Genomic DNA, 26,602 nt, shown 5'->3' with positions numbered 1-26,602 from the left:
CACAACCAACATGACACTGCCACCCGTGTCACCTTGCTTAACCAGAGCATGTGGTTTCAAGTACCGAAAGGTGCCATCCTCCACCTGGATGACCTGACATTGTTCCATCTTCCAAGCAGAGAGTACAGGTTAGCACTGGAAGCCCCATCCTCCTTCAGGAACCACACTGTCACCCTAACTCCAGAACGGGAATTGTGGTTGCAAAAAGGTGGTCCCAGCTAATTGACATTGCTCCTATCGATTCAGCCCTCCAAGCTTCGTCTCGACCGCCAGTCTTGACCACCTCACCCGTTGTCCAAGCCTGGACCGCGGCCGACATTGCGCTGTGCATCTCTACAGGTAATCAGCCATCCCCTGACACTATGTATAGCCTTCATTCTGTACAGAAGACTCAACCAGATGCGACACAGCCGAGCTCACGAAAGCCATGTCTGAAGGTCTCAGACGGAGTCCCCAGAAAGGGGGTGCCAGGTCAGAGACCACGCCGAACCTCATCGGGCTGAGCCCTCAGTCCTAACAACCACCTGTCATCCGACCTTCATGACTTACCTGCTATCCTACCATCAGGTTCCACCTGCCATCCTACTTTCATGACTTACCTACCATCTGACCAATGTGACGGTTTAACGAGGCCGCCCACACGGGTCCTGCCAAACCGCCAAAAGGGGGAATGTAGTGATAATCAGATCGGTAGTTGAGCCAGCTCTAGTATGTTGGAGTGAAGTAACTAGATTCTAATGTAGTTAAGTTCCCCTTAACTTCCATTCTGAAACAAAGGGGATAGTGTTTTGAATTGATGAAATCATTGACTCTGACTCGCACATGCAGCATCTTTCTCTAATGAATGAACAACAGAATGCTTTGCTTACGAGTTGAGCCAGCTCTGGACATGTGACTCGAGATGAGATCACGAGTCCGGCCGAAGACCACGCGACCCCTTAGGGTCTGTCATGATTTGATCACCTCACAAACAGAGCACTGCCTGAACGCTGAAGGACAATCACACATTAATGCACACACACACACAAATGTCCTATAATGTGTATATAAATGTATATAACACAGAAATTGTATCCAACCTTCCTGTACGCATGCATATCTTATTAGCTTTGCTTTATAATAGAAGTGTGGTTTGCTAGTGTATAGCTCTGAAGTCTAAGAGTTCATCAAAAGAATGTTCTAACACATTAACACACAAACACCAGCCATGGAACTTTTCAGAGAAAAGTACCTCTACATGTTTTAAATGTATTCATTTTTGTGCTTAGATGTCGTCACATGCCATACTGGAAGTACTGACAATTTTATTGTGTGTTGAGCAAACTTTAAAGATGCTTGTAATTCTGCATATGAATGTAACTCTATATTCCGATAATCTTCATGTGACGTGTCTGATATGTCTGTAATTCGCTCAATCTAACGGAGCCGAATTCCGATAGCAGAATGAAGTAAGGTGCATTATTTTACACATTTCATATTTCAGGAGCCGAACGCTCAAATACAATCTCCTCACGAGTCAGTCAAGTGGGAATCCCCCACAGGACAAAGAGAACTGTGTCCGCTCCAGATCCGCGGACGGTCATGTGTGATTCGCGCAAACAGAGGCGTGAACCTAAGTGTCCTTAAAGAGACGCGCCGAGCTTCCCTTGTTCCCTTCTGAAACGCTTCTGAAACTCTTCCTGAAACTCTCTTCCTGCTCTTCGTGGCTTCATCATGTGACTCCTCGTGCGTCTGGACATCGCCTTAGTGTGATGATCCATCGTTTCTCTTTTTGTTTTCTTCAAGTTTATTTTATCTTTTTCGAAGGCTCCTCTGTTCATGTCTTCTCGCGAAGAAAATGAACACAGCCAGACTGGCAAGCTTCACCTACAAGGACATTCAAACACGCCGCGCTCGCTGGACGAACCCGAACGCTCGGCATCCACATGACAGAGATACACACACACGCCTTTTTCAGATCAGCCCCACCAAAGAGCTTTACCTGTGCAAGTATCCGTTTTACTATGCTTATTTAAGATCTGTTGATTCTTGGTGTCTAAAAAGGTTCTGTGTCTGTGATGAATTTTGCCAAACCAGAAGATCTCTCATCTTCTTTCTCTCTCTCTCCCTCCCAATCTTTCTCCCTCGCAACCTCTCTCTCTCTCACTCCTGTTTGTTACTCGTCTGTCTCGTTAGTTTTACTGTTTAACTGTACATACATGTATCCTGTGTTCAAATGTAAAATTCTGTATCCGTAGTTTCAATTATTAAAACCATATTCTTGATTGATCCTGAAGTGCTCATTTACAAGTCAATGAAATGAATATCTCATAGCTACAAAGCTTTACAAGTTGTTACTATATCAGTAACGTAAATTTTATAAACACGAGAAAATTAATGTTCACGGCCGGAACATTGAGATTTCTTGGAGTTTATAAAAAGGGACAACCTTGTTGAGAAGTTGGTAAGTTAATCTTACGGCTGTTTGCTGGACAAACCGATTGTTTGATAAACTAAATTAATTCCCTTAAAGTTGTCTCATATAATCGATCTGTAATGAGACCATTGATATATGAATGAGGAATTATAATTCGTTATGATTTACCATTCATACATACAATCGATCTATTTTCAATTTCGATAATTTAACTGTAATATGAAATATATTAATCATATTCATGATTAATTATTAAAATTCCCTATGCATAATTTGAGCTAATTAAGGCACATCTCAATGTTGCCACATCACCATGCCGATTAATATGAGTTACAGTATGTCCCTCAGGCTTCACTAACGTGATTGGTGCCATACACTGCACACACGTTCCCATCAAGGCCTCAATGAAGGGGATTTTGTGAACTGAAAGGGGGATCACAATGTAAATGTGCAGACAAGTTACTATTGCGATTCTTAATATTCCAGATTATTAATATTATATCAAATTAAAAAAAAGGCAGTTGACAGACTAAAATCTCTTAGATGGTGTGTGACTGTTCCATATTACAAATGTGGAAGCAAAATGGCCAGGATCTGTGCATGACTCAAGAATTTTCAGAGATTCACATTTATGCTAACTCATATTGCAGTCAGAAATAATAGGTATTCAAGTGTAAATTAAGTAGTTATTTATACACTTACAGATACATTCTCCAAAAGACAGTTATCTGAGAGGGTTTCTTCACTGTCCTGTGCATTGGGGGAAAAAATGGGCATTACAAAGTGTTGTACTTTCTTCCCTTTTGATGTAAAGTTAGAAAAAGTCTTACTGCACATGATTCAGCCACTTGCTTGGGAACAGATAAAAGTGTTGGTGTATTGTTTAAAACTGCACAAAAGAGGAAAACACAATTTCATTACAATGAAGTACAATGATGGGAAATGTGATCAATAACTCATGGCAACATATTTTTTTACATTAACTACATAGTTTCACACATGTAGACTTTCAAAGCAATTCATTACTACTCAAGGTTTAACAGTTGATATGACTGGACCAGCCATTGGGATTATACTTAATTTAATGCAGCAACAAATTATTCTACAGTGTACTAAGATAATTTAAATTTCATTTACCAGTAATGAAGGAGTTGCTGCTACTGGTCCCTGCCAACATGACATCATGACTTTTGCGTAAACATACACGCCACTTTCAAGTCAAGTGGCGTGCAGGGCCATGCACAGACATTTTGAAGGGCAGTGGCTTAAACCAAAAAAGGGGGCACTATAAGGAGTTTGACTGACAACATACACGATGGTGACCCCCCCCCCCCCCCCCCCCCCCCCCATTTGAAAAGCAAATCTAATGTGTGCCTTTAGCCCCATTGTAACCTACAGTAGCTAATATACTAAGGTACTATTCATTTAGATCAGTGTTAATTTTGACAGCTAATTTTGAAATTTTGACTAAAATGCCATTTAGTTTTAATCATATTTTAGTCATCTGAATTGTTTTAGTTGACGAAATACAATAAGGTTTTAGTCGACTAAATCTACAGTAGATTTAGTCGACTAAAATTTAATGGGTTTAGTGTTAAATTGTAATGCATTAATTTAGAATTTCTCTAAAACATCCAAACCCATTATATATTCCCGTAGAAAACATCTATTAACCTGATAATATTAATAATTTTTAAAGTTTGAACATGCAATACAGACACATATTTAGCACTGTGACATAAAATAATATCTTAAAATTAAAGTCTTACATACATCATTCTTTATTCTTTCAAGCAGACATATTTATTTGTATGAATTAAATATAATTAATCCTTATTAAAGCTATTAAAGAGCAGTGAATGCTTTTCTCTTTTTATTTTGTTGTTTGATTAATATTAAGTGCACAGACGGCATTAGGTTTATGTGCACTGTCACTTTAAGACCGAGTGTGCAGATCCAATTGCACAGATGCACATCCGATATTCTCACAACTGTACGTTCTGTAAAGACATAACTGACTGCGTTTAAGTGAATACTCTTCAAAACGGACATTTAGACATAATGTTGTGTGTATTTGTCCATTCAGACGCGAAAGAGAGCTCAGTTCAGTCCTTGTGTGCTGCTCTGTCTATGTGCAGGGCTGCACGCGTCGGGTTGTGTGTGTTTGTGTTTGTGTGTGTGTGTGCACGCACAGAAAAAAATACAGAATAAAGGCCATTGCACACTGCGTTTTTTCGTATTCGTGATTCGTTGGCTCTGAATTGTCAAAACACCATTCAAACTGCTGGCTACGGTTCGATTAGATTTTTACCCGATTCGATTTTTTTTATGACGGACGAAAGTTTCGGAGGCAGTGTGCAAGTGTGATTGACATAACGTGAGGTGAGGTCGTATTTATTTTTTAACGTGCGAAAATTCTGGAGCGATAACATAACGTTTTTATGGAAATCCTCTGGAGGGTTAGGGAGGGGGGCGAGAGGGGCACCTCAGCTGATGAGGGCAGAAGGGCAGTGGCTCTAGCCACCGGGCCACCCCCCTGTGGACGGCCCTGGTGGCGTGTAATACTCTTAGATTGACTACAAAATTACACTGGTGTTCAAGCACAAGCATTAAGCTGGTTCAGGTCATACTTATCTGACCGCTACCATTTCGTCTACTTAAATGGAGAAAAATCGATCATAACTTCGGCAAACTATGGAGTGCCACAGGGATCTGTGTTAGGCCCTCTATTATTCTCAATATATATGATGCCTCTTGGTAATATTCTAAGGAAACATGGAATTAGTTTCCATTGTTATGCCGATGACACTCAAATATATATTTCATCACGGCCAGATGAATATGCTAAATTATCCAAATTGACAGATTGTGTTAAAGATATAAAAGATTGGATGACGCGTAATTTTCTTTTATTAAATCCAGACAAGACAGAGGTAATACTTATCGGTTCTAAAATCATCAGTTCATTGGTTACCTATAAAGTTCCGTATTAATTACAAGGTATTGCTTTTGACTTATAAAGCTCTAAATGGTTTAGCTCCAGTCTATTTAACGGATCTTCTATCGCCCTATAATCCATCGCGCTCTTTAAGATCACTAAATTCGAGGCTTCTGGTCATTCCTAGGATATCCAGATCCACCAAAGGAGGGAGAGCATTTTCACATTTAGCTCCGAAGCTCTGGAATAGCTTTCCTGATCCTGTTCGTTGCTCAGACTCGCTCTCCCAGTTTAAAACTAGACTAAAGACGCATCTATTTTAGCCTCGTGAGACCATCCTGATCTCGCAAGCTTTCAAGGTTTCACTCGCAGATCAGTCTGGATACTTTCCGTTAAAGAAAATTTGGGAGCAGTTCACCAAACGAACGTCCAATCAGCGTTGGCTTTGAGGCGGGTTGAGGTGTGACGCAACGAGAAGCGCGACAGTTCAGTCTAAAGAACATGTCGGCTTCAGCGGATGAAACTAGCATCAGCGTGGCTATCGAGCAAGTTTTATCGGAATTACAGAGTATTTCTTCACTGAAAGAAGAGCAAAACACTGCTCTGGAGGCTTTTCTCAGAGGAAAAGATACGCTCTGTTAGTACGTCATATGCTTCGTTGATCTGATTGGTTGATTTGGCCCGTCTATCACCAACATAGGCCAATCAGCTAACCAGTATTTTCGCCCCTTACCAAAACTACTTCAACGGAAGGTTTCCAGATGGATATGCGGAGCAAATCCATCTGGCGGAGTCAGGTTACATCTATTTAGCCAGGCATTCATATACATTTTTTATCTTACAGTTACTGTAAATTCGGCCTCTAATTCATAAACGCCAGAGGAGAACTGGCCCCGACTGAGCCTGGGTTCTCCCAAGGTTTTTTTTTTCTCCATTGGGTCATCTGATGGAGTTTGAGGACACCATCGGGTCACTTGATGGAGTTTTTCGGTTCCTTGCCACTGTTGCCTTTGGCTTGCTCAGTTGGGGATATTCAAATTAAATGACCCATCATACCACTGATCAGCTCTACCAAACTTGGATGTCTTTTTCCAGTAATAAACAAACAGTGTTAAGTTGTTTTGATTGATACTGTGAAGCAGCTTTGATACAATCTGTATTGTGAAAAGCGCTATATAAATATATTTGACTTGACTTATCTATACGCATTTTGAGCTATCCGCGTATATGTCCACGGCGAAACGAACCGTCATCTTTTGCGTGTATGTCTACGCCATTAAATGTCCGAGTGATTCCGCGTGTATGTACACGCCGTCAAATGTCCGAGTGAAACGAAGCAAAATGTAGATCTACATTGATAAACACGCTGAAAAGCGATTATGCGTGTTGATAGCACGCCAAAAATGGAAATACAAATTGGGGTATCATACATACGCCATTTCATGAGATCAGTCTGTCCCTGCTGTGGGTCTGAGTAAGAGCTGAACCCAGGGATGCCCTCCACAATGAGTCGGTTCACAATTGGTCAGTTCACATTTAATGGGACACTTCAGGATTTAGCATTAAGCTTTGTATCAGTAGAAAACCAGTAGTATGGTTTTCTACTATGGTTCCCCCCCCCCCCATATCCCCCTGATATGAGAGATTTATGTATTTTTAGTCTGGAGAAAAAATCCTTCAATGACGCAAAAATCATCATTTTGCGTCATTGGAGGATTTTTGTGCCAGAGGCTTAAAACTACAGCCAGTATAGCTAGTTCTGCATGTTTTCACCACCCCCATATGGGGCGGGATCTCACTCACAGAATGTAAAGAGTGTCAGCCATCTTTCTGTAGAAGCTAAGCTAACAGGCTCTTGCTCTGTGTAGAAAGTTTGTATAGTAGGCTAATCACGATGGCGGAAGGTAGTTTTGAAGTTGAAATGGCAGAAGGGGATTTCGAAGATCTGTTGTGAGAATCTGATGCTTGCGGCTACCTGTACGGCCAGACTCGAGCTGGGGGGGACTGGTGGTGTCAGTGCTCTCGCTGTGCACCAATGGGAATAGATATAGAGTCCTATTGCTGTCGCGAATCTCAGCGATGTCATTTTCTTCTGGACAAGATCACTGAATCCGCAGAGCTTTGAGTGTAAAGTGTTAATATTAATTATTTTTTAATTAAAAGTTATATCTCACATTGGTTGTGGTTCTTTTTATAAACCTTTAGTGTTACTAGAGTGTGGATTAGCCTAGAGAATGTATTAGCTTAGAGAAATAGTGATTTCAATTGTAAGAAAACAGTTCATATGCAGAGCTACTAAGCGACTCTTTTGACAAGGGTCTGCCATGCGTCATATTTTTAATGTGAAAGTCTAAGTTGTGTCATATACATTAGGCTAGTACATCGAGTCACGATGTATCAAAGCATGCCTAGTTGTATACATTTTTCGGTAACCGGAAGGCATGGTTTGGGAGTGGCCTCATAAGGGCAGCAAAGCAAGTGCATTCTGGGAGTTGTTGTCTTTCAGCCACATGAGTAAAAAAATACATTTTCTGCCTTTTCTCAGTCTAGAATGCTTCAATTTCAAAAGTTATTTCACATTTCTACAATATAAATGACCAATATTAAATACACATTCATCTTCCCAGAGGTGAAGTATCCCTTTAATGGTCCCATGAAAACAGCGAAAACCTGACATTTTCATGAATTTATGAAATTTATCAGATTTGAAGGACTTTCTCCCTGAGGATCAAGGAACAAAAACCATAACCTGAGATGGAAGCAAACCTTTTAAGGTTTTAAACAGTGGTCATTTACATATAAATAAGGATACCTGCATGCACACTATATTAGCACTTTCTATTAAAATGAAGTAATTTCTATGTAAATAAAATGGCTTCAGAAACATCTTAATAAAAGTTTAAACAGTCATAAAAGGTTAAACAGTCATATTAACAATGCAACTTTTTCAATAGATCCCAATTCTTATAACTGATCAAATTAATACAGGGGAACTTTTAGGCTAATATTTTCCCTCTACACATTTTTTACCACGTCTATTCACAGTGCCAGCGAGATATCTTTACATTGTGGGATCAACCTGAAATTCAGAAAAGAGTGCTAAACATTTTCTGTTGCGTAGGAATTGGGGGCAGAAAAACAGAAAGAAAGAAAGATTATCTCTATAGGTGTAAATTTGACCTCTTCTTTAACTGATGCTTTGGCGGCCTGACACACATTCAGTTGAGTCAAAAGAAATTAACAGTTTTGTTAAAAACTGTCAATAGTGTGATTATCCATTTGTCAGTAAAATCTTTTGAATTTGGATATCTTTTTTTGGCAATTCTATGGCTATCAACACTCTGTGTGAAAGGGGTATTAGATAATCCCCTTTTTTTGTTGTTATTAACCCTCTGGGGTCGGCGGTATCAGCTCAATTTTTTCTTATAAGGTGCAAAAGAGACTCAAAATACTCTGCTGATTTTGATCTTACATATAAGTGTTATACATCATTCGATCCTGTTAAGTGTCTATTTTTTTGTGTATACTCACAATAAAAACAAAGTGTTGTGTTTTTTGTCAAATAAAGAAAAATAAACATGATGCGAGTTTTCCCTTCTCTCTGTCAGTGAAGTTCATTCTGAAACGCGTCTGAAAATTAACTGTAACTCAGTCAATACTTGTCACAGAGTCATGAAAGATTTCTCTTTGTGAAGCTGAAATTCTCTTCTTTTAAATGAAGTAATTTATATAAAAAAACAAATATTCTCGGTTTATGTAATCTGTATGAAAAGAGAGAGATGTCAGTCTTTTTCCATTCAGCTAATTATAGCGTATTACGTGTTAATGTGATCACGCCCACTGAGAGCGCGCGATTCAAACGCAAATGTTAAGGCAAGCCATGAAAACATCCACATCAGCTGGAAAAAAACATCCAGTTTAATAAGAATCTTGTACTTTACCTCGTCTTGCTGCGCTGTGAGGAATAATACTATCGTAATAATCCTGGAAAAGTTACCTCAGAAGTGCTGGTAGTTTCATTTCGAGGAGGATTCAGCTGATACAGTATGTAGTAAGTTATTTATTCTTAAGTGCTTTGTTCTAATCGCGTTATTGAATAGTGTCTGTATATACTGCACAAAGACTGTTTAAATATGAATTGCCTGTCTGTGTGTGAATGAATGAACGGCACAGACGCGCACGATGTTGTTTACTACAGCTGTCCATCGCATCTATGCGTTCATTCACTCTCGCTCCTACATTAGTAAACGTTATTTTTACATGAACGCATAGCCCATTGAGATTTGTTCTAATCGCGATATAGAATAGTGTCTGTAATGACAACATTTCGTTGACTAGTTTTGGATAGATTATAAAGTTTTTTACTATAAAATAGACATCAAATAAGCTTTTGTTAGACAGTTTCTGCTCATATGTTAAATATATAGTATGTTTAGTCAAAAATAAACTAATCAACTGTTATAATGTTTGTTCCAATGCAAGCTATATCAAAATAATAAATCCTTAAAGGTCCATTGTGTGATTTTTAGCAACATCTAGCGGTTCGGTTGCGAGTTTACACTAAGGGCTCAGCCCACCGCTCACCCCTCCCTTTCGAAGAAGCTACGGTGGCTAAAACGGGACAAACATCGTCGTCTGAGACAGCAGAGAATAGCCAGCGTAAACCAAGTTTCTGTACCACAGTCCATTATAAACCACATCATGGATAAAGTTTCAGGTGAGGATCAAGGGTCTTAATACATAATATAATATTAGTAATCAGCTGATTGTCTCACGAACGTAACCAGCACATTCTCCCCACATAGCAAACCCATAATACAGCGAGGGAGAAGAACCACATGAAACTATAAATTTTTTCTAACAGGGTAGTTAAAGTTTAGCTGGCTAATATGAGCTGTTACTGTGGCTGAGCTGGTTAAAGCGTAAAGCCTTGTTTAAACTCGACGCGTCCGCATGAGCCCAAAGGTGCGTGCGGCAAAAATGACGTGATTGTAACAGCGCGCGCGCCTCCGCATCCCCTAGACACACTTACTACACACACAATAGGCTTTTTTTCTCTGATTTTGGAAACTCGATCGACTTAAAATGCTTCCAAGATCGACGGGTTGGTGATTCCTGTAACTGTTTTACAGTCAATGACAAGAGTAGCCTACTAATCAGCTGTCTCACGAACTTAACCAGCACATTTATCCCCACATAGCAAAGCCATAACACAGCGAGGGAGAAGAATTAAGTTACATGAAACAATCCAACTACATATTTACACCACTGACAAGGGAAAAGTCACTACTCACGGTGTTTATGACTAGCTTCTTCTAGCTTCCTGCGGCTTCTCTTTCAAGGTAGTGACGAAACGCGCTCTGTAGCGCTGTTTGTTCGCGTTCGGCTACTGTAGAAACATGACATCACAATATGGCGACCTTCATAGAAGGGGATTCCTGCGCCTATGTAGATATAAATGCCTCATTCTAAGGTAATAAAAACATTACGGTTTATTAAGTAAGTTCTTTATACACCACTGAACACATAGTTATGGATGTCATATTGCATTTCTGTTAATAGATACTCAAAAATGTTACACACTGCACCTTTAACTTTGAAATATGTATAATAAAATGTATTGGCCTACTTTAAAAAATAATACTTTATAATAGATTTATGGAAAAAGACAATTTTCTTTTCAAGATGTTTCCAATTCTGTAGAATGCTCCATATAGCCTATTTGAACAGGATTTGTTTCCAGGTATGACTTAAAATGTGCTTTTGACTTTCATTTATATTTATTTTATATATATATATACACTCACCTAAAGGATTATTAGGAACACCTGTTCAATTAATGCAATTATCTAATCAACCAATCACATGGCATTGTTTCAATGCATTTAGGGGTGTGGTCCTGGTTAAGACAATCTCCTGAACTCCAAACTGAATGTCAGAATGGGAAAGAAAGGTGATTTAAGCAATTTTGAGCGTGGCATGGTTGTTGGTGCCAGACGTGCCGGTCTGAGTATTTCACAATCTGCTCAGTTACTGGGATTTTCACGCACAACCATTTCTATGGTTTACAAAGAATGGTGTGAAAAGGGAAAAACATCCAGTATGCAGCAGTCCTGTGGGCGAAAATGCCTTGTTGATGCTAGAGGTCAGAGGAGAATGGGCAGACTGATTCAAGCTGATAGAGGAGCAACTTTGACTGAAATAACCACTCGTTACAACCGAGGTATGCAGCATTTGTGAAGCCACAACACGCACAACCTTGAGGCGGATGGGCTACAACAGCAGAAGACCCCACCGGGTACCACTCATCTCCACTACAAATAGGAAAAAGAGGCTACAATTAGCAAGAGCTCACCAAAATTGGACAGTTGAAGACTGGAAAAATGTTGCCTGGTCTGATGAGTCTCGATTTCTATTGAGACATTCAGATGGTAGAGTCAGAATTTGGTGTAAACCGAATGAGAACATGGATCCATCATGCCTTGTTACCACTGTGCAGGCTGGTGGTGGTGGTGTAATGGTGTGGGGGATGTTTTCTTGGCACACTTTAGGCCCCTTAGTGCCAACTGGGCATCGTTTAAATGCCACGGCCTACCTGAGCATTGTTTCTGACCATGTCCATCCCTTTATGGCTACCATGTACCCATCCTCTGATGGCTACTTCCAGCAGGATAATGCACCATGTCACAAAGCTCGAATCATTTCAAATTGGTTTCTTGAACATGACAATGAGTTCACTGTACTAAAATGGCCCCCACAGTCACCAGATCTCAACCCAATAGTGCATCTTTGGGATGTGGTGGAACGGGAGCTTCGTGCCCTGGATGTGCATCCCACAAATCTCCATCAACTGCAAGATGCTATCCTATCAATATGGGCCAACATTTTTAAAGAATGCTTTCAGCACCTTGTTGAATCAATGCCACGTAGAATTAAGGCAGTTCTGGAGGCGAAAGGGGGTCAAACACAGTATTAGTATGGTGTTCCATATATATATATATATATATTAAGGGTGTCCCCGACTAAGGATTTTCATAGTCGAATCAGATTCGTCAAGTCCTGCCTATAGTCGACTAATTGTCTAATCATGTGTGTGGTGTTGGGGAGGGGGCGGGGCTTTAAAGCCGCGATGTAGGCCTACAGAACATCACACAAAGATATAGAAGAAAATGTATAAAAACATTTTGGATCAATAAAACTAAGAAATAACATAAATAACTGCAGAAAGGCCACACTGCTCATGGTTTTCCTGATGCTAAATCCAGCCTTGGAGAATATCCTTTCTGATGGTGTGCATCTTTAGATTTTCTTATCCCAGACATTTTTAAAGATTTAAATCCCTGCCGACAAGACGCTCCTCTGTTGGTCACGGATCGAAAGTGAAACTTAAATCTGTCACGGGGTGTTTGGATTTATTCACGCTGCACGCACGTTAAAAAATATTTATTAAAAGCTTCTTTCTTTGCACATTTTTATTGACAGCATTATCATAATAGGCTGTATATTAACGTATTGACAGAAAACGTACTCGGTTACTAACGTAACCTCGGTTCTCTCTAGAGAGGGAACGAGTACTGCGTAATAGCTTTACGCTAGGGGAAAAACTCTTTTCCGCGAGATATTGAAGCCAAAAATTATCCTTAATTTTTTATTAATGTAAAACGCTTTGCAGCAGCAAGCAGACATAGGCGAAACAGCTCGCGCGCCTATTGGTTGCTCTGCAGCAAATGCAGCAGCCTATCGAGAGAGACTCTGCGTGACGTAATGACCAATGGGGGCAATTCGCGCCCATATCGTCACGTCCCGCCAGAAGGGGCGTGGTCTCACCCTATAAATATGCTCGTTAGGCTGCATATCTCTCTAGAGAGAACCGAGGTTACGTTAGTAACCGAGTACGTTCTCTTACGAGAGTATCTCTCGTACTGCGTAATAGCTTTACGCTAGGGGAACACAATGCAACACGCCGTGCGTACAGGGATCCAACACCAAAGTCCCGGGGGCCGAAGCCCAGGGCTCATGTAGTGCATAGTCACCATAAACTCACATAGAGTGGAGGAAGAGAGGCTGGAAGCGTCATTCCCTATAAAAAAGCACCCAGCGGGGCTATTATATGACAATAAAACGCGCAGCCAGGGTGAAAGCTTTCAGCCTGATCTGGGTGGCCATACGTGTGTCAACACTCATGGGGCTGCAGTAAACTCAGCATCTGGGCCGCACAGCGGGGCAGATAGCACTGAATTTTAGACCGCCAAAAGCTTAGCTTGTAAGGCGGGTACATCCAGGTTATAGTATTTTATAAATGTAGACGGCGAGGCCCAGCCCGCGGCCGTACAGATATCTTGCAGGGAAACCCCGCTCGACCACGCCCACAAAGAGGCCACGCCTCTCGTGGAGTGCGCCCTGACACCCAAGGGGCACTGTAGGCCCTTCGCAGAGTAAGCGAGCGCAATGGCATCCACTATCCATCTGGATAGGCTCTGTTTTGAGGCGGCGAGTCCCTTGGAACGCCCGCCAAACAAAACAAAAAGCTGCTCCGTCTGTCTGAAAACAGACGAGCGTGACACATAAGCTCTCAATGCCCTGACGGGGCAAAGGAGACTCGCATCCTCCTCCTCACTGAGAACCGGAAGGGCGGACAGGGAAATTACCTGGGCCCTGAACGGTGTATTGAGGGATTTCGGCACATACCCGTGCTTTGGTTTGAGAATGACCTTCGAGTCATTAGGCCCAAACTCCATACATGACGCGCTTACTGAAAGCGCCTGTAAGTCCCCTATGCGCTTCACTGAAGCGAGAGCCATGAGAAACACTGTTTTGAACGACAGGTGTTTCATGTCCACCAGCTGGATTGGCTCGAACGGGGCGCCTTTCATGGCCTCCAGGACCGTGGAAAGGTCCCACGTCGGGACTGAAGGGGGCCTGGGAGGGTTCAGCCTCCGAGCTCCCCTAAGGAAACGCACGACTAAGTCGTTTTTCCCCAGCGACTGGCCAGACACCGGTTTTGCAAACGTTGCTATGGCCGCCACATATACTTTATACTTTGAGCGTGGATGGGGTCCTGCCCTTATCCAGTAGCTCTTGAAGGAAGGAAAGCACTTCCGAAACCCCGCATTCCACAGGTGAAAAGCTCTGGGCTTGACACCACGCAGAGAACACAAACCATTTCGAGGAGTAGAGCCGCCTGATAGACGGAGCTCTAGCCTGCGCGATCGTGTTTAACACTCCTTCTGGGAGGCTAGCGGGTACCCGTTGATGGCCCATGCGTGCAGGGACCACAACTCCGGGCGAGGGTGCTAAATCGAGCCCTCCGCCTGAGAGAGGAGGTCTCTCCTCAATGGTACAGGCCATGGGGCAGTGCTGGTCAGCTGCATCAGGGCAGGGAACCACTTCTGGTTTGTCCAGAGCGGAGCTACGAGCAGCACTGGGCATCCGTTCTCCCTGATTTGTTCCAACACCTGAGGCAGGAGCGAGACAGGAGGAAAAGCATATAGGGGGCAGCGGGGCCAAACATGAGCCAGCGCGTCCTTGCTTTTCGAGAAAAACTCCGGGCAATGAGCGTTTTCGTGGGACGCGAATAGGTCCACCTGTGCTCTGCCGAACGTTTTCCACAGCAGCTGGACCGTCTGCGGGTGCAGCGACCATTCCCCTGCTGGAACATTGTTCCTGGACAGTCTGTCTGGTCCCACATTCAGGTGACCAGGCACGTGCGCTGCTCTCAGTGAGAGCAGGTTGTGCTGAGCCCAGACCAGGAGGCGTTCCGTCAGCCTGTGAAGGTTTCGTGACCTGACGCCGCCCTGGCGATTTATGTATGCCACCACTGACATGTTGTCCGACCGGACCAAGACGTGGTGGCCTGTTACCTGGGGACAAAAACGCCGTAGCGCTTTGTCGACTGCTATCATCTCCAAGCAGTTTATGTGAAGGAGCTTTTCCCGTTCTGACCACAGGCCAGCTAGCGGTCTGCCCTCGAGCAGCGCTCCCCACCCCGAGGTGGAGGCGTCCGTAGACACCACCTTCACACTCGAAGCGGTCCCCAGACTCACACCTGACTGATACCAGTCGGTTATTTTCCAAGGTTCCAGAGCTGAAACACACTGAAGGTCGACCCTGAGGCGAAACAGACCCGCTGACCATGCCCTGGGTGGAACCCGCGCTTTCAGCCACATCTGCAGTGGGCGCATGCGGAGCAAGCCCAACTGGAGTACAGAGGCTGCTGAGGCCATCAGCCCCAGCATTTTCTGAAACCTTTTGAGCGGAACTATCGCGCCGTGGCGGAAGGATTTCGCGCCGCGCTGAATATTTAGCCCGCGCTCTGGTGACAGGCGTGCTGTCATGGACAGCGAGTCCAACACGGTTCCCAGAAAGGAAATTTTCTGACTGGGAGACAGTGAGCTCTTCGCCCAATTGACTGTGAGGCCCAGCTCCTCGAGGTGCTCGAGTAATGCGGCCCTGTGTTCTATGAGCTCCGATCGTGATCGAGCTAGAATCAGCCAATCGTCCAAGTAGTTCAGGACTCGCATGCCCTGAAGTCTCAGGGGTGCGAGCGCCGCGTCCATGCACTTCGTAAATGTACGAGGTGCTAGGGACAGGCCGAACGGCAGGACTGTGTATTGATATGCCTGGCCCTCGAAAGCGAATCTCAAGAATCGCCTGTGATGGGACGCCATTTGTATTTGGAAATAGGCGTCTTTCAGATCTATTGACATAAACCAGTCCCCGTGGCGCACTTGCGCGAGGATTTTCCTGGTCGTAAGCATTCTGAACTGGCGCTTCACAAGCGCTCTGTTCAGCTGTCGCAGATCTAAAATGGGTCCAGGGGTTAAAGTGAAAAAAAATCCTGAGCCTGAACTTTGGGGGGGGGGGGGTGGGGGGGGGGGGGGGCTTGTTGATGAACTTATCTTCAATGGCACCATTTATTTTCAAGTATTACAGCTGTATCAATGCCGTCTTTTTATGAATGAAAGCCAGTATCACTCATATTATATCTACTGATGTCTCGATGAAAATGATTTCCCCCAAAATTTTAAACATTAGGCTTCAAAAAATATAAAAACCTTTAATTTAAGTGAACTTAAAACAATCCTCACTTAAACCCATAATAAATGTCATTTACCTGTACCATACAGAAATTGAATAAGGTTATAAAACAGTCCGCACATACATTTTAAATGAAATATAGATTAATCCTTACAAGCGTTCTTTAGTCGAGGGCAGGTACTAGTAATTTTCTCTGTTCTCTCTGTTCTTTAGGTTAACTTTACTGACAGACAGAATTAATGGCTCCTGTCACTTTAAGATCTGTCGCTGCTGACAGGATCTCACGCATCTCATTCTCTCACTACTATTTACTTCCATTTAAGATTGTATTTAACTCATTTAAGACTGTTCTTGTGAGGATACTCGACAAAACTGACATTATGGCATAAATGTGTGTGTTTTTGTTCGTTCAAGCGCGAAAGAGAACTCGATACTGGCGCGCGTCTTTCTGTGCTTCTCGTGTGTGTGTGCGCGCGCGCGTCAGGAGGACATTCACTGAAAGCGCGTTCTCTTTTGTCTTGTCGCGCTCGCGCATGAGTGGTTTAAGCATTTGCGTGAATAAGAGCGTGATCATAACCCTAGCTGAAGGATGACTGAAAGAATGCATGAAGGATGACTGAAAGAATGGATGCTGCGTTAATATCTTAAATATTTTAACACAGCTGGACAAAAATGATTCGCAGGCGAAAATAATAATTTTTTCCTCACGGCCGCACGCCGGAGATCCGGCACGGTGCCGGAATACTTTAAGCCCTGTGGGTCTGAGACCTCCATCTTTTTTCGGTACCAGAAAATATCTGCTGTGTAGGCCCCCTTTGCTATGAGCTTGAGATAAAGGTTCTATAGCACCTTTGCTCAGTAGTTTCGCTATCTCGGCTCGAAGTAGATGAGATACTTCGTTTTCCACCGTCGTCTCGACGCGCGCCGTATAACGGCGGGGACGTCGAGCGAACTGTAGCGAATAGCCTCTATTTATAGTGTTCAGCACCCATTCTGATACCCCAGGAAGCTGTGCCCACACTTTGCGTGAATAGCTAGGGGTAGAATGAGATCTGGGCTCTGGCTGAGACATAGTGACGGCAAGAGAGCTCCGGCGTGCTGTAACGCAGACACTGTGTTTACAGTGTGTGAGGCGGGGGGGCGCGCCGATCGCAGCGGGCAGCCTGGCCGCGCTCAAAACCCTTATAGCAGTTTGCTGAGGGAGAGAGAGCGGGGCGAGCCCCGTGGGGCTTAACATGTCTGTGAGTGAATGTGGGCGCAGGACAGAGGGCACATTTACTGCACTGAAAAACACCGTCGGCCTGAGCTGACTGAATGCGTGTTGGTTTCGTTTTCACAGAACCCGTGGGACATGTGGTGTGTAGTGTTTGTGGGCACTGAGACGTAGGCACATTCACTACATTTAGTGCACAATCGACATGAGGCGATTTTGTTTGTGCGAGCCCTGCATTTTTGCGGGCTGTGTTTGTGTGTAGAAATGAGCCCTGGGTTGTAGGCATTTTCAATACACTCATAACACCATCGGCTGTGGCCGGAATACCAGAAAATACACCATTTATGTGATTTATCTGGGTCGCCGTGGGAACAGCATTTGTGTGCAGGCAAGCGGGCATGGTACTGGCTTGCTTACTGCAAAATACACTGGAACAGTCACATTTTCTGGAACTGAACGAGCGAAAATTTCAGTGGAAGTCTGGCCACGGCGAGACTGAAACACCGTCGATTTCCTAGGAGGCTAGGAAGACTTGTGTTGGTTTAGTTTTACAGAAACCGTGGTAGTGTTTGTGGGCACTGGGTTGTGGGCACATTTACTACATTTAATGCACAATTGACATGCGTCGATTTCATTTGTGCGAGCCCTGTACCGTGGCGGGCTGTGTTTGTGTGTAGAAATGAACACTGGGCTGTGAGCATTTTATTACACTTATAACACCATCGGCTGTGGCCGGAAAACCAGAAATACAATGATTACATGATTTTTCTGGGTCGCCGTGGAAACGGCCTTTATGTGCAGGCAAGCGGGCCGTGGTACCAGCTTGTTTACTGCAAAATACACTGGAACAGACGCATTTTCTGGAACTGAACGAGCGAAAAGTTTTTGGTGGAAGTCTGGCCGCGGCGAGACTAAATTTTTATCTGCTGCGAGAGCCGGGATCGAACACGGGTCTCTCGCGTGAAAGCTTCGGGTTCCGCCACTGGGCCACAGGGAGAACTACACTAGCGCAAGCAGATAAGAGAGCGTCATCACAGTTTTGTGTGTGTCGGCGTTTGTATGCAGGTGTGCGTGTTATACAACAGGCTCATTGCTGCAATAATGACATTTTCAGCCGCTCAAACTAGGAGCTGAGAAATGTTTAAGAAATGGAGATTAGTCCGGCCTCGGCGGGGACTAAAACACACTCTTTTCTCATTTGCTGGTGACGCACGCCCATGGGGGGCGGGGTAGATTTCTTATAACGTAAAGAAAGCTAGCCGCGGTTTTAGGGCTCGTGGTCTTGATGCTGGCCCGTTTCCTTGACGACTCGCGGACAGAAGGCAGAGGTCCACAGAGCTCGCCTGTTGCGCGGCGGTTGCGCGGGCGCTTCCCAATCGAGGCCGATGCTTTCCACGGCCTGAGAGAGCAGACGCATCAGCTCAGTCTCAATGCCGGCTCTCTTACCAGTGGTCTGGCGGGAAACGCTAGCGGAGGGGAGATCCACGGAGCTCGCCCAATCCTCACTATCGGATGCCAGAAGAGAACACGCCTCGGTGGGTTCGTCAAACTCGTGGATGGACGCGGCGGCAGGCGGCGGCCGTTGTCCGTCAGTGAGCGACTCGAGCGAAGCCGGCGAAGCTGGCGGGTGAACCGGCGAGCTTTGGCGGGCTGGAGAAAGCTCGGGAGCGCGCTGGGCGCGGCGCTTCTTGCGGCGCGGCACCACGGCGGGCTGCGGTGAAGGCTCGGAGAATGATGCCAGGCGAGTCCTCAGAGTCACCATGGGCAAAAGCTCGCAATGAGGGCATCCGCCGTCAGCGAGCGCGAGAGCCGCGTGATCCTCACCCAGGCAGGAAACACAGATGACGTGCCGGTCTCCATCGCTGAGCGGGGCGCGGCACGAGCCGCAGGAAGGCATCTTTAAAAAGACGCAGCTCTTTTTGTGAGAGAAGTGTGAGTCGCGTCAAGTAAGCGAGCGCACACTCTCAACAGAGTAAATACACACAGAGTATGAAAGGATATAGAACGCCGGAAAGCGCAGCAGGTACGGCAGTTGAAGGCGGCGAGGCCAGCGACTCCAGAGCTCGTCCCGCTGAAAGGCTTGCTTCCACGGCGCGGCTTCTCACTCCGGATCCAGTGATGCGTGTGCTTCGCTGAAGAGGTAAAAATCAGCTTGTATCAGCCTAACGAGCATATTTATAGGGTGAGACCACGCCCCTTCTGGCGGGACGTGACGATATGGGCGCGAATTGCCCCCATTGGTCATTACGTCACGCAGAGTCTCTCTCGATAGGCTGCTGCATTTGCTGCAGAGCAACCAATAGGCGCGCGAGCTGTTTCGCCTATGTCTGCTTGCTGCTGCAAAGCGTTTTACATTAATAAAAAATTAAGGATAATTTTTGGCTTTAATATCTCGCGGAAAAGAGTTTTTCCCCTAGCGTAAAGCTATTACGCAGAACGAGAGATACTCTTGTAAGAGAACCAGTAGTTCTATGTGAAATCAGACATTGAGCACACTCATATAGACAAAATGACATAATCCTCATTTAATAACACATCTGCGAAGATTCGACCGTGAGATTGGTAGTCGAATCAGGCTCCTCCTATCGAAGCATCGAATCTTCGACTATTCGGGGTCACCCCTACGGGACACACTGACTAAGGCCAGTTATGAATGTAATTTGATACTTATAACTGATCATACCCAAACGCGTGTTCAGCGCCTTCAGTCTGTAGCCTATTCAGTCTGTGTTTAAGACCTGCTACAGTCGATGGAAACAGTCAGTCTTCGAATGTTTCAGCAAGTCGTAAGTGTGTCCCCATCATTAGTCTGCTATCAGTGGCTCAAACCTCCATTACTAACTCTAAAATGACGTTTTGGAATTAGCAATGGAGGCATGGGATTAGATGCGTAAGAAATTAGTCCTACATACAAGAGCGTTTTAATGACAAAAACTTGACAAACGTCTTGAAATTCATCATCTGAACAATGTTTTGAGGTGTGGTAACTGTAGTATAAGCGGAATAATTGACTTCAGGCCGTTGAATTATTAGAAAAATAATGCACACCCGAGGTGTAACGGCCACCTCGGGTGTGCATTATTTTTCTAATAATTCAATGGCCTGTCGTCAATTATTCCTTACATATATCTCATGCCTGGGTGAATAGTATTCGCTGAGTTTTGTTTCAGTTTAGAGACGTGCTCAAGAAAAAAAGTTCACGGAGACGGAGAGGCAGAATGCACACCCTGTTTATTTTCTTTATTTTACAAAAGCACAAAGTTTCGTTTCGATTGTAAGTGGAAACATAAAAAAATAGACATTTAACAGTTTATTTTGTCATATTTCTTAAGTCTGCATGACCAGAAATGATGGAGTAGTTTAATTCAATTTTTTTGCTATGTGAAAAAAATCTGCCAAAACGCGCCGGCGCGTTTGCCGACCCCAGAGGGTTAAGTTAGGCGCTATAAATACTATTAAAGTGTGAGATTTTAACCTGTGTTAGCGTGCAGATCTGACAATCCATTCACACGACCGGGGGATTCTGTGATATATATATATATATATATATATAGTTTGAAATTAACTTTTTCTCTCACCGGCCAATTTGGCTACAAACTTTTTAAGTTACCGGCCATTCAGAACTTCTACTAGCAAAATATATAAAAAATAAAATAAAAATAAAACAGATTAACTATGTCACAGTTTATATACATATATATATATATATATATATATATATATATATATATATATATATATATATATATATATATATATATATAATAAAATTTGGATTTCATACATTAATTTCTTATTCAAACAAAATCTTATTCAAATAAAAGCCATATTGTAATATAATTGTAACATAGTGTAATAAATGTTATGAATAGAGATAAACATCTACTGAACCCGGAACATCCCTTCGATTATGATTAACAATTAACTTGAACTACTTATTTATCTGGAGCAATATAAATCATGTAGAAAAGACAATAAATCAGGACACTATAAAAGGAACATGAATGGCTGTGAGGATGAAGAGCAAGAGCTGGAAACAAACATCAGTGAAGAATGAAGGGTTTAGTGTGTTTACTGCTGCTGTTGGAAACCTTTGTGTGTGTCGTACAGCATCAGGTAGATGGAGGACTCAATGAGAATGAGATCAGTCAACAGCTCAGATCTGAGGACGGAGGACAGAATACACCTCAAACAGACACTTTGAGAGATGAAGCTTCAACTGACAGCCGACAAAACTACCATCTGTTCTTCACTGACATCCATGCAGCGCTGAGAGAACTGACCGCCACAGTTACAGAGCAGAAAACAAACATCAGAGAACTGACCGCCACAGTTACAGAGCAGAAAACACACATCAGAGAACTGACCGCCACAGTTACAGAGCAGAAAACACACATCAGAGAACTGACCGCCACAGTTACAGAGCAGAAAACACACATCAGAGAACTGACCGCCACAGTTACAGAGCAGAAAACACACATCAGAGAACTGACCGCCACAGTTACAGAGCAAAAAACAAACATCAGAGAACTGACCGCCACAGTTACAGAGCAGAAAACACACATCAGAGAACTGACCGCCACAGTTACAGAGCAGAAAACATGAGAGAACTGACCGCCACAGTTACAGAGCAGAAAACACACATCAGAGAACTGACCGCCACAGTTACAGAGCAGAAAACACACATCAGAGAACTGACCACCACAGTTACAGAGCAGAAAACACACATCAGAGAACTGACCGCCACAGTTACAGAGCAAAAAAACACACATCAGAGAACTGACCGCCACAGTTACAGAGCAGAAAACACACATCAGAGAACTGACCGCCACAGTTACAGAGCAGAAAACACACATCAGAGAACTGACCGCCACAGTTACAGAGCAGAAAACATGAGAGAACTGACCGCCACAGTTACAGAGCAGAAAACACACATCAGAGAACTGACCGCCACAGTTACAGAGCAGAAAACACACATCAGAGAACTGACCGCCACAGTTACAGAGCAGAAAACACACATCAGAGAACTGACCGCCACAGTTACAGAGCAGAAAACATGAGAGAACTGACCGCCACAGTTACAGAGCAGAAAACACACATCAGAGAACTGACCGCCACAGTTACAGAGCAGAAAACACACATCAGAGAACTGACCGCCACAGTTACAGAGCAGAAATCACACATCAGAGAACTGACCGCCACAGTTACAGAGCAGAAAACATGAGAGAACTGACCGCCACAGTTACAGAGCAGAAAACAAACATCAGAGAACTGACCACCACAGTTACAGAGCAGAAAACACACATCAGAGAACTGACCGCCACAGTTACAGAGCAGAAAACATGAGAGAACTGACCGCCACAGTTACAGAGCAGAAAACACACATCAGAGAACTGACCGCCACAGTTACAGAGCAGAAAACACACATCAGAGAACTGACCGCCACAGTTACAGAGCAGAAAACACACATCAGAGAACTGACCGCCACAGTTACAGAGCAGAAAACACACATCAGAGAACTGACCGCCACAGTTACAGAGCAGAAAACACACATCAGAGAACTGACCGCCACAGTTACAGAGCAGAAAACACACATCAGAGAACTGACCGCCACAGTTACAGAGCAGAAAACACACATCAGAGAACTGACCGCCACAGTTACAGAGCAAAAAAACACACATCAGAGAACTGACCGCCACAGTTACAGAGCAGAAAACACACATCAGAGAACTGACCGCCACAGTTACAGAGCAGAAAACACACATCAGAGAACTGACCGCCACAGTTACAGAGCAGAAAACACACATCAGAGAACTGACCGCCACAGTTACAGAGCAGAAAACAAACATCAGAGAACTGACCGCCACAGTTACAGAGCAGAAAACACACATCAGAGAACTGACCGCCACAGTTACAGAGCAGAAAACACACATCAGAGAACTGACCGCCACAGTTACAGAGCAGAAAACACACATCAGAGAACTGACCACCACAGTTACAGAGCAGAAAACACTCATCAGAGAACTGACCGCCACAGTTACAGAGCAGAAGACACACATCAGAGAACTGACCGCCACAGTTACAGAGCAGAAAACACACATCAGAGAACTGACCTCCACAGTTACAGAGCAGAAAACACACATCAGAGAACTGACCGCCACAGTTACAGAGCAGAAAACACACATCAGAGAACTGACCGCCACAGTTACAGAGCAGAAAACACACATCAGAGAACTGACCGCCACAGTTACAGAGCAGAAAACACACATCAGAGAACTGACCGCCACAGTTACAGAGCAGAAAACACACATCAGAGAACTGACCGCCACAGTTACAGAGCAGAAAACACACATCAGAGAACTGACCGCCACAGTTACAGAGCAGAAAACAAACATCAGACAACTGACCACCACAGTTACAGAGCAGAAAACACACATCAGAGAACTGACCGCCACAGTTACAGAGCAGAAAACACACATCAGACAACTGACCACCACAGTTACAGAGCAGAAAACACACATCAGAGAACTGACCGCCAGTTACAGAGCAGAAAACACACATCAGAGAACTGACCGCCACAGTTACAGAGCAGAAAACAAACATCAGAGAACTGACCGCCACAGTTACAGAGCAGAAAACACACATCAGAGAACTGACCGCCACAGTTACAGAGCAGAAAACACAAAACAGAGAACTGACCACCACAGTTACAGAGCAGAAGACACACATCAGAGAACTGACCGCCACAGTTACAGAGCAGAAAACACACATCAGAGAACTGACCGCCACAGTTACAGAGCAGAAAACACACATCAGAGAACTGACCGCCACAGTTACAGACCAGAAAACACACATCAGAGAACTGACCGCCACAGTTACAGAGCAGAAAACACACATCAGAGAACTGACCGCCACAGTTACAGAGCAGAAAACACACATCAGAGAACTGACCGCCACAGTTACAGAGCAGAAAACACACATCAGAGAACTGACCGCCACAGTTACAGAGCAGAAAACACACATCAGAGAACTGACCGCCACAGTTACAGAGCAGAAAACACACATCAGAGAACTGACCGCCACAGTTACAGAGCAGAAAACACACATCAGAGAACTGACCGCCACAGTTACAGAGCAGAAAATCCTCAACAGAGAACTGACCGCCACAGTTACAGAGCAGAAAACACACATCAGAGAACTGACCGCCACAGTTACAGAGCAGAAAACACACATCAGAGAACTGACCACCACAGTTACAGAGCAGAAAACACACATCAGAGAACTGACCGCCACAGTTACAGAGCAGAAAACACACATCAGAGAACTGACCGCCACAGTTACAGAGCAGAAAACACACATCAGAGAACTGACCGCCACAGTTACAGAGCAGAAAACACACATCAGAGAACTGACCGCCACAGTTACAGAGCAGAAAACACACATCAGAGAACTGACCGCCACAGTTACAGAGCAGAAAACACACATCAGAGCTTTAGAGACGCAACTGAGGGAAGAGATGAACAAGAAAAATAATGGTACCTCACCAAAACATTCACTCTTTTATCATTGATCCTCCAAGTAAAACACCATTGAAACACATTGCATAGTGTAAATGTTAGTGTAAAGTTGAGTGTGTACTGTGTAAATTGTGTTATCTATTACAATAAGCAGAGTAAATGTCATTTAACAGAATCATTATTCCTTCACAGAAATATCAAATCTTACTCTGGGTCAAGTGGAGTTGAGAAAGGAAAATAGAGGTGAAAGTGTGCTTGAATGATGTTAAATTCAGTGTATACATTCTCAGTGTAATAGAGTAATATATCACAATATTGCTTATGTTTTTCAATAACAGACAGAGAAATAGCTTTTTCAGCTTCACTGATGCAATCTGGCGGTGGACATATTGGTCCTTTCACCACTGAAATCACACTAACCTACAGGAACGTCTTCACAAACATAGGGAACGCCTACAACCCAATCACAGGTAATGATCAATGAAATGAGTCATAAATCTCAGTTTATAGTAATGAAAACCCTTCTGCTCCATTCAGACCTCTCTGCAGTTGTGTAATGTGTAGAAGAGAATAAAATGATCTGCCATCTTTCAAAACTTTTACACAGTGTGTTTGCTGATTAAGCGATCATACAGGAAACATCTGATTCTGTATCTCTTGTTATTTGATTTAGGTATTTTCACAGCCCCGCTGAAAGGAGCGTACATGTTCAGAATCTCTGTTTTTGGTTATGGCCCAACTGCAACTATTGTTAAGAATGGAAAGAATGTGGTTGTAGCAGATGCTCATCAGCCTCAGAATGTGTTAAACTCCTCTAATGGAGTTGTGTTGATCCTGGAGGTTGGAGATGTTGTCTATGTGAGACTTTGGTCTGGCAAGAGGATATTTGATAACGTGAATAACCACTGCACTTTTAGTGGTTTGCTACTATTTCCCTTAAGAGAACAGGAGCTTTGCAGAATGTGATTCCAATAATACTAAACCTAGAATCATTAAAATGATTAATCCATATGCCATGAATATCACATGTGACTCAAAAGTGTTTTGTTAAAGCAGTAAATCCAATAATGTTAAATAATATCAAGTTAAATAGTTAGTTAAATAATATAGTATAGTTTGTTGCTAATCCTCAATCTGTATCTCTTCATCCTACATACATAAATACAGTAAGAGAATAAAGAGACATTGTGGCATTTTCTTTTCCTCATATTTTCATGAATATTTCCCCAAAATGTTTGCGTTGATGCACTCATGATATCATGCTTATCAATCACAATAATTGATTATGTGGTGGCACTTTCCCAATTTTTTATTTATTTTTATTTATCATTTACGGAAAATATTACAGATTAAAAAAAATTCAATTACTAATTTAAGACCATTAAGTTATTAGGATTTTATAACATAAAACATGGCATTTCTTAAGAGATGTTCAAGCCAAATTTGAACTTGAACATGACACGATTCAGGCTTTGACTTTC

At 43.5% G+C, this 26,602-nt stretch overlaps 1 protein-coding gene across 1 annotated transcript; it reads left to right on the top strand.

Moving 5' to 3' along the window:
* Window positions 1-362: 362 nt before the first annotated feature.
* LOC130076923 (uncharacterized) lies at window positions 363-26,100 on the top strand. The gene is made up of 6 exons (XM_056242225.1): window positions 363-471; window positions 24,147-24,863; window positions 25,095-25,139; window positions 25,314-25,364; window positions 25,460-25,591; window positions 25,795-26,100. Exons 1-6 carry the CDS (start codon window positions 363-365, stop codon window positions 26,085-26,087), a joined length of 1,347 nt encoding a protein of 448 aa, XP_056098200.1. The 3' UTR covers window positions 26,088-26,100.
* Window positions 26,101-26,602: the final 502 nt, after the last annotated feature.

This window comes from Rhinichthys klamathensis, unplaced genomic scaffold (assembly GCF_029890125.1).
Source record: "Rhinichthys klamathensis goyatoka isolate OS25496 unplaced genomic scaffold, OSU_Roscu_1.1 h1tg000712l_1, whole genome shotgun sequence".
Classification (NCBI taxonomy): domain Eukaryota; kingdom Metazoa; phylum Chordata; class Actinopteri; order Cypriniformes; family Leuciscidae; genus Rhinichthys; species Rhinichthys klamathensis.
The sequence above is the reverse complement of the archived record's forward strand: the minus strand, read 5'-3'. Positions and strand labels throughout refer to the sequence as shown.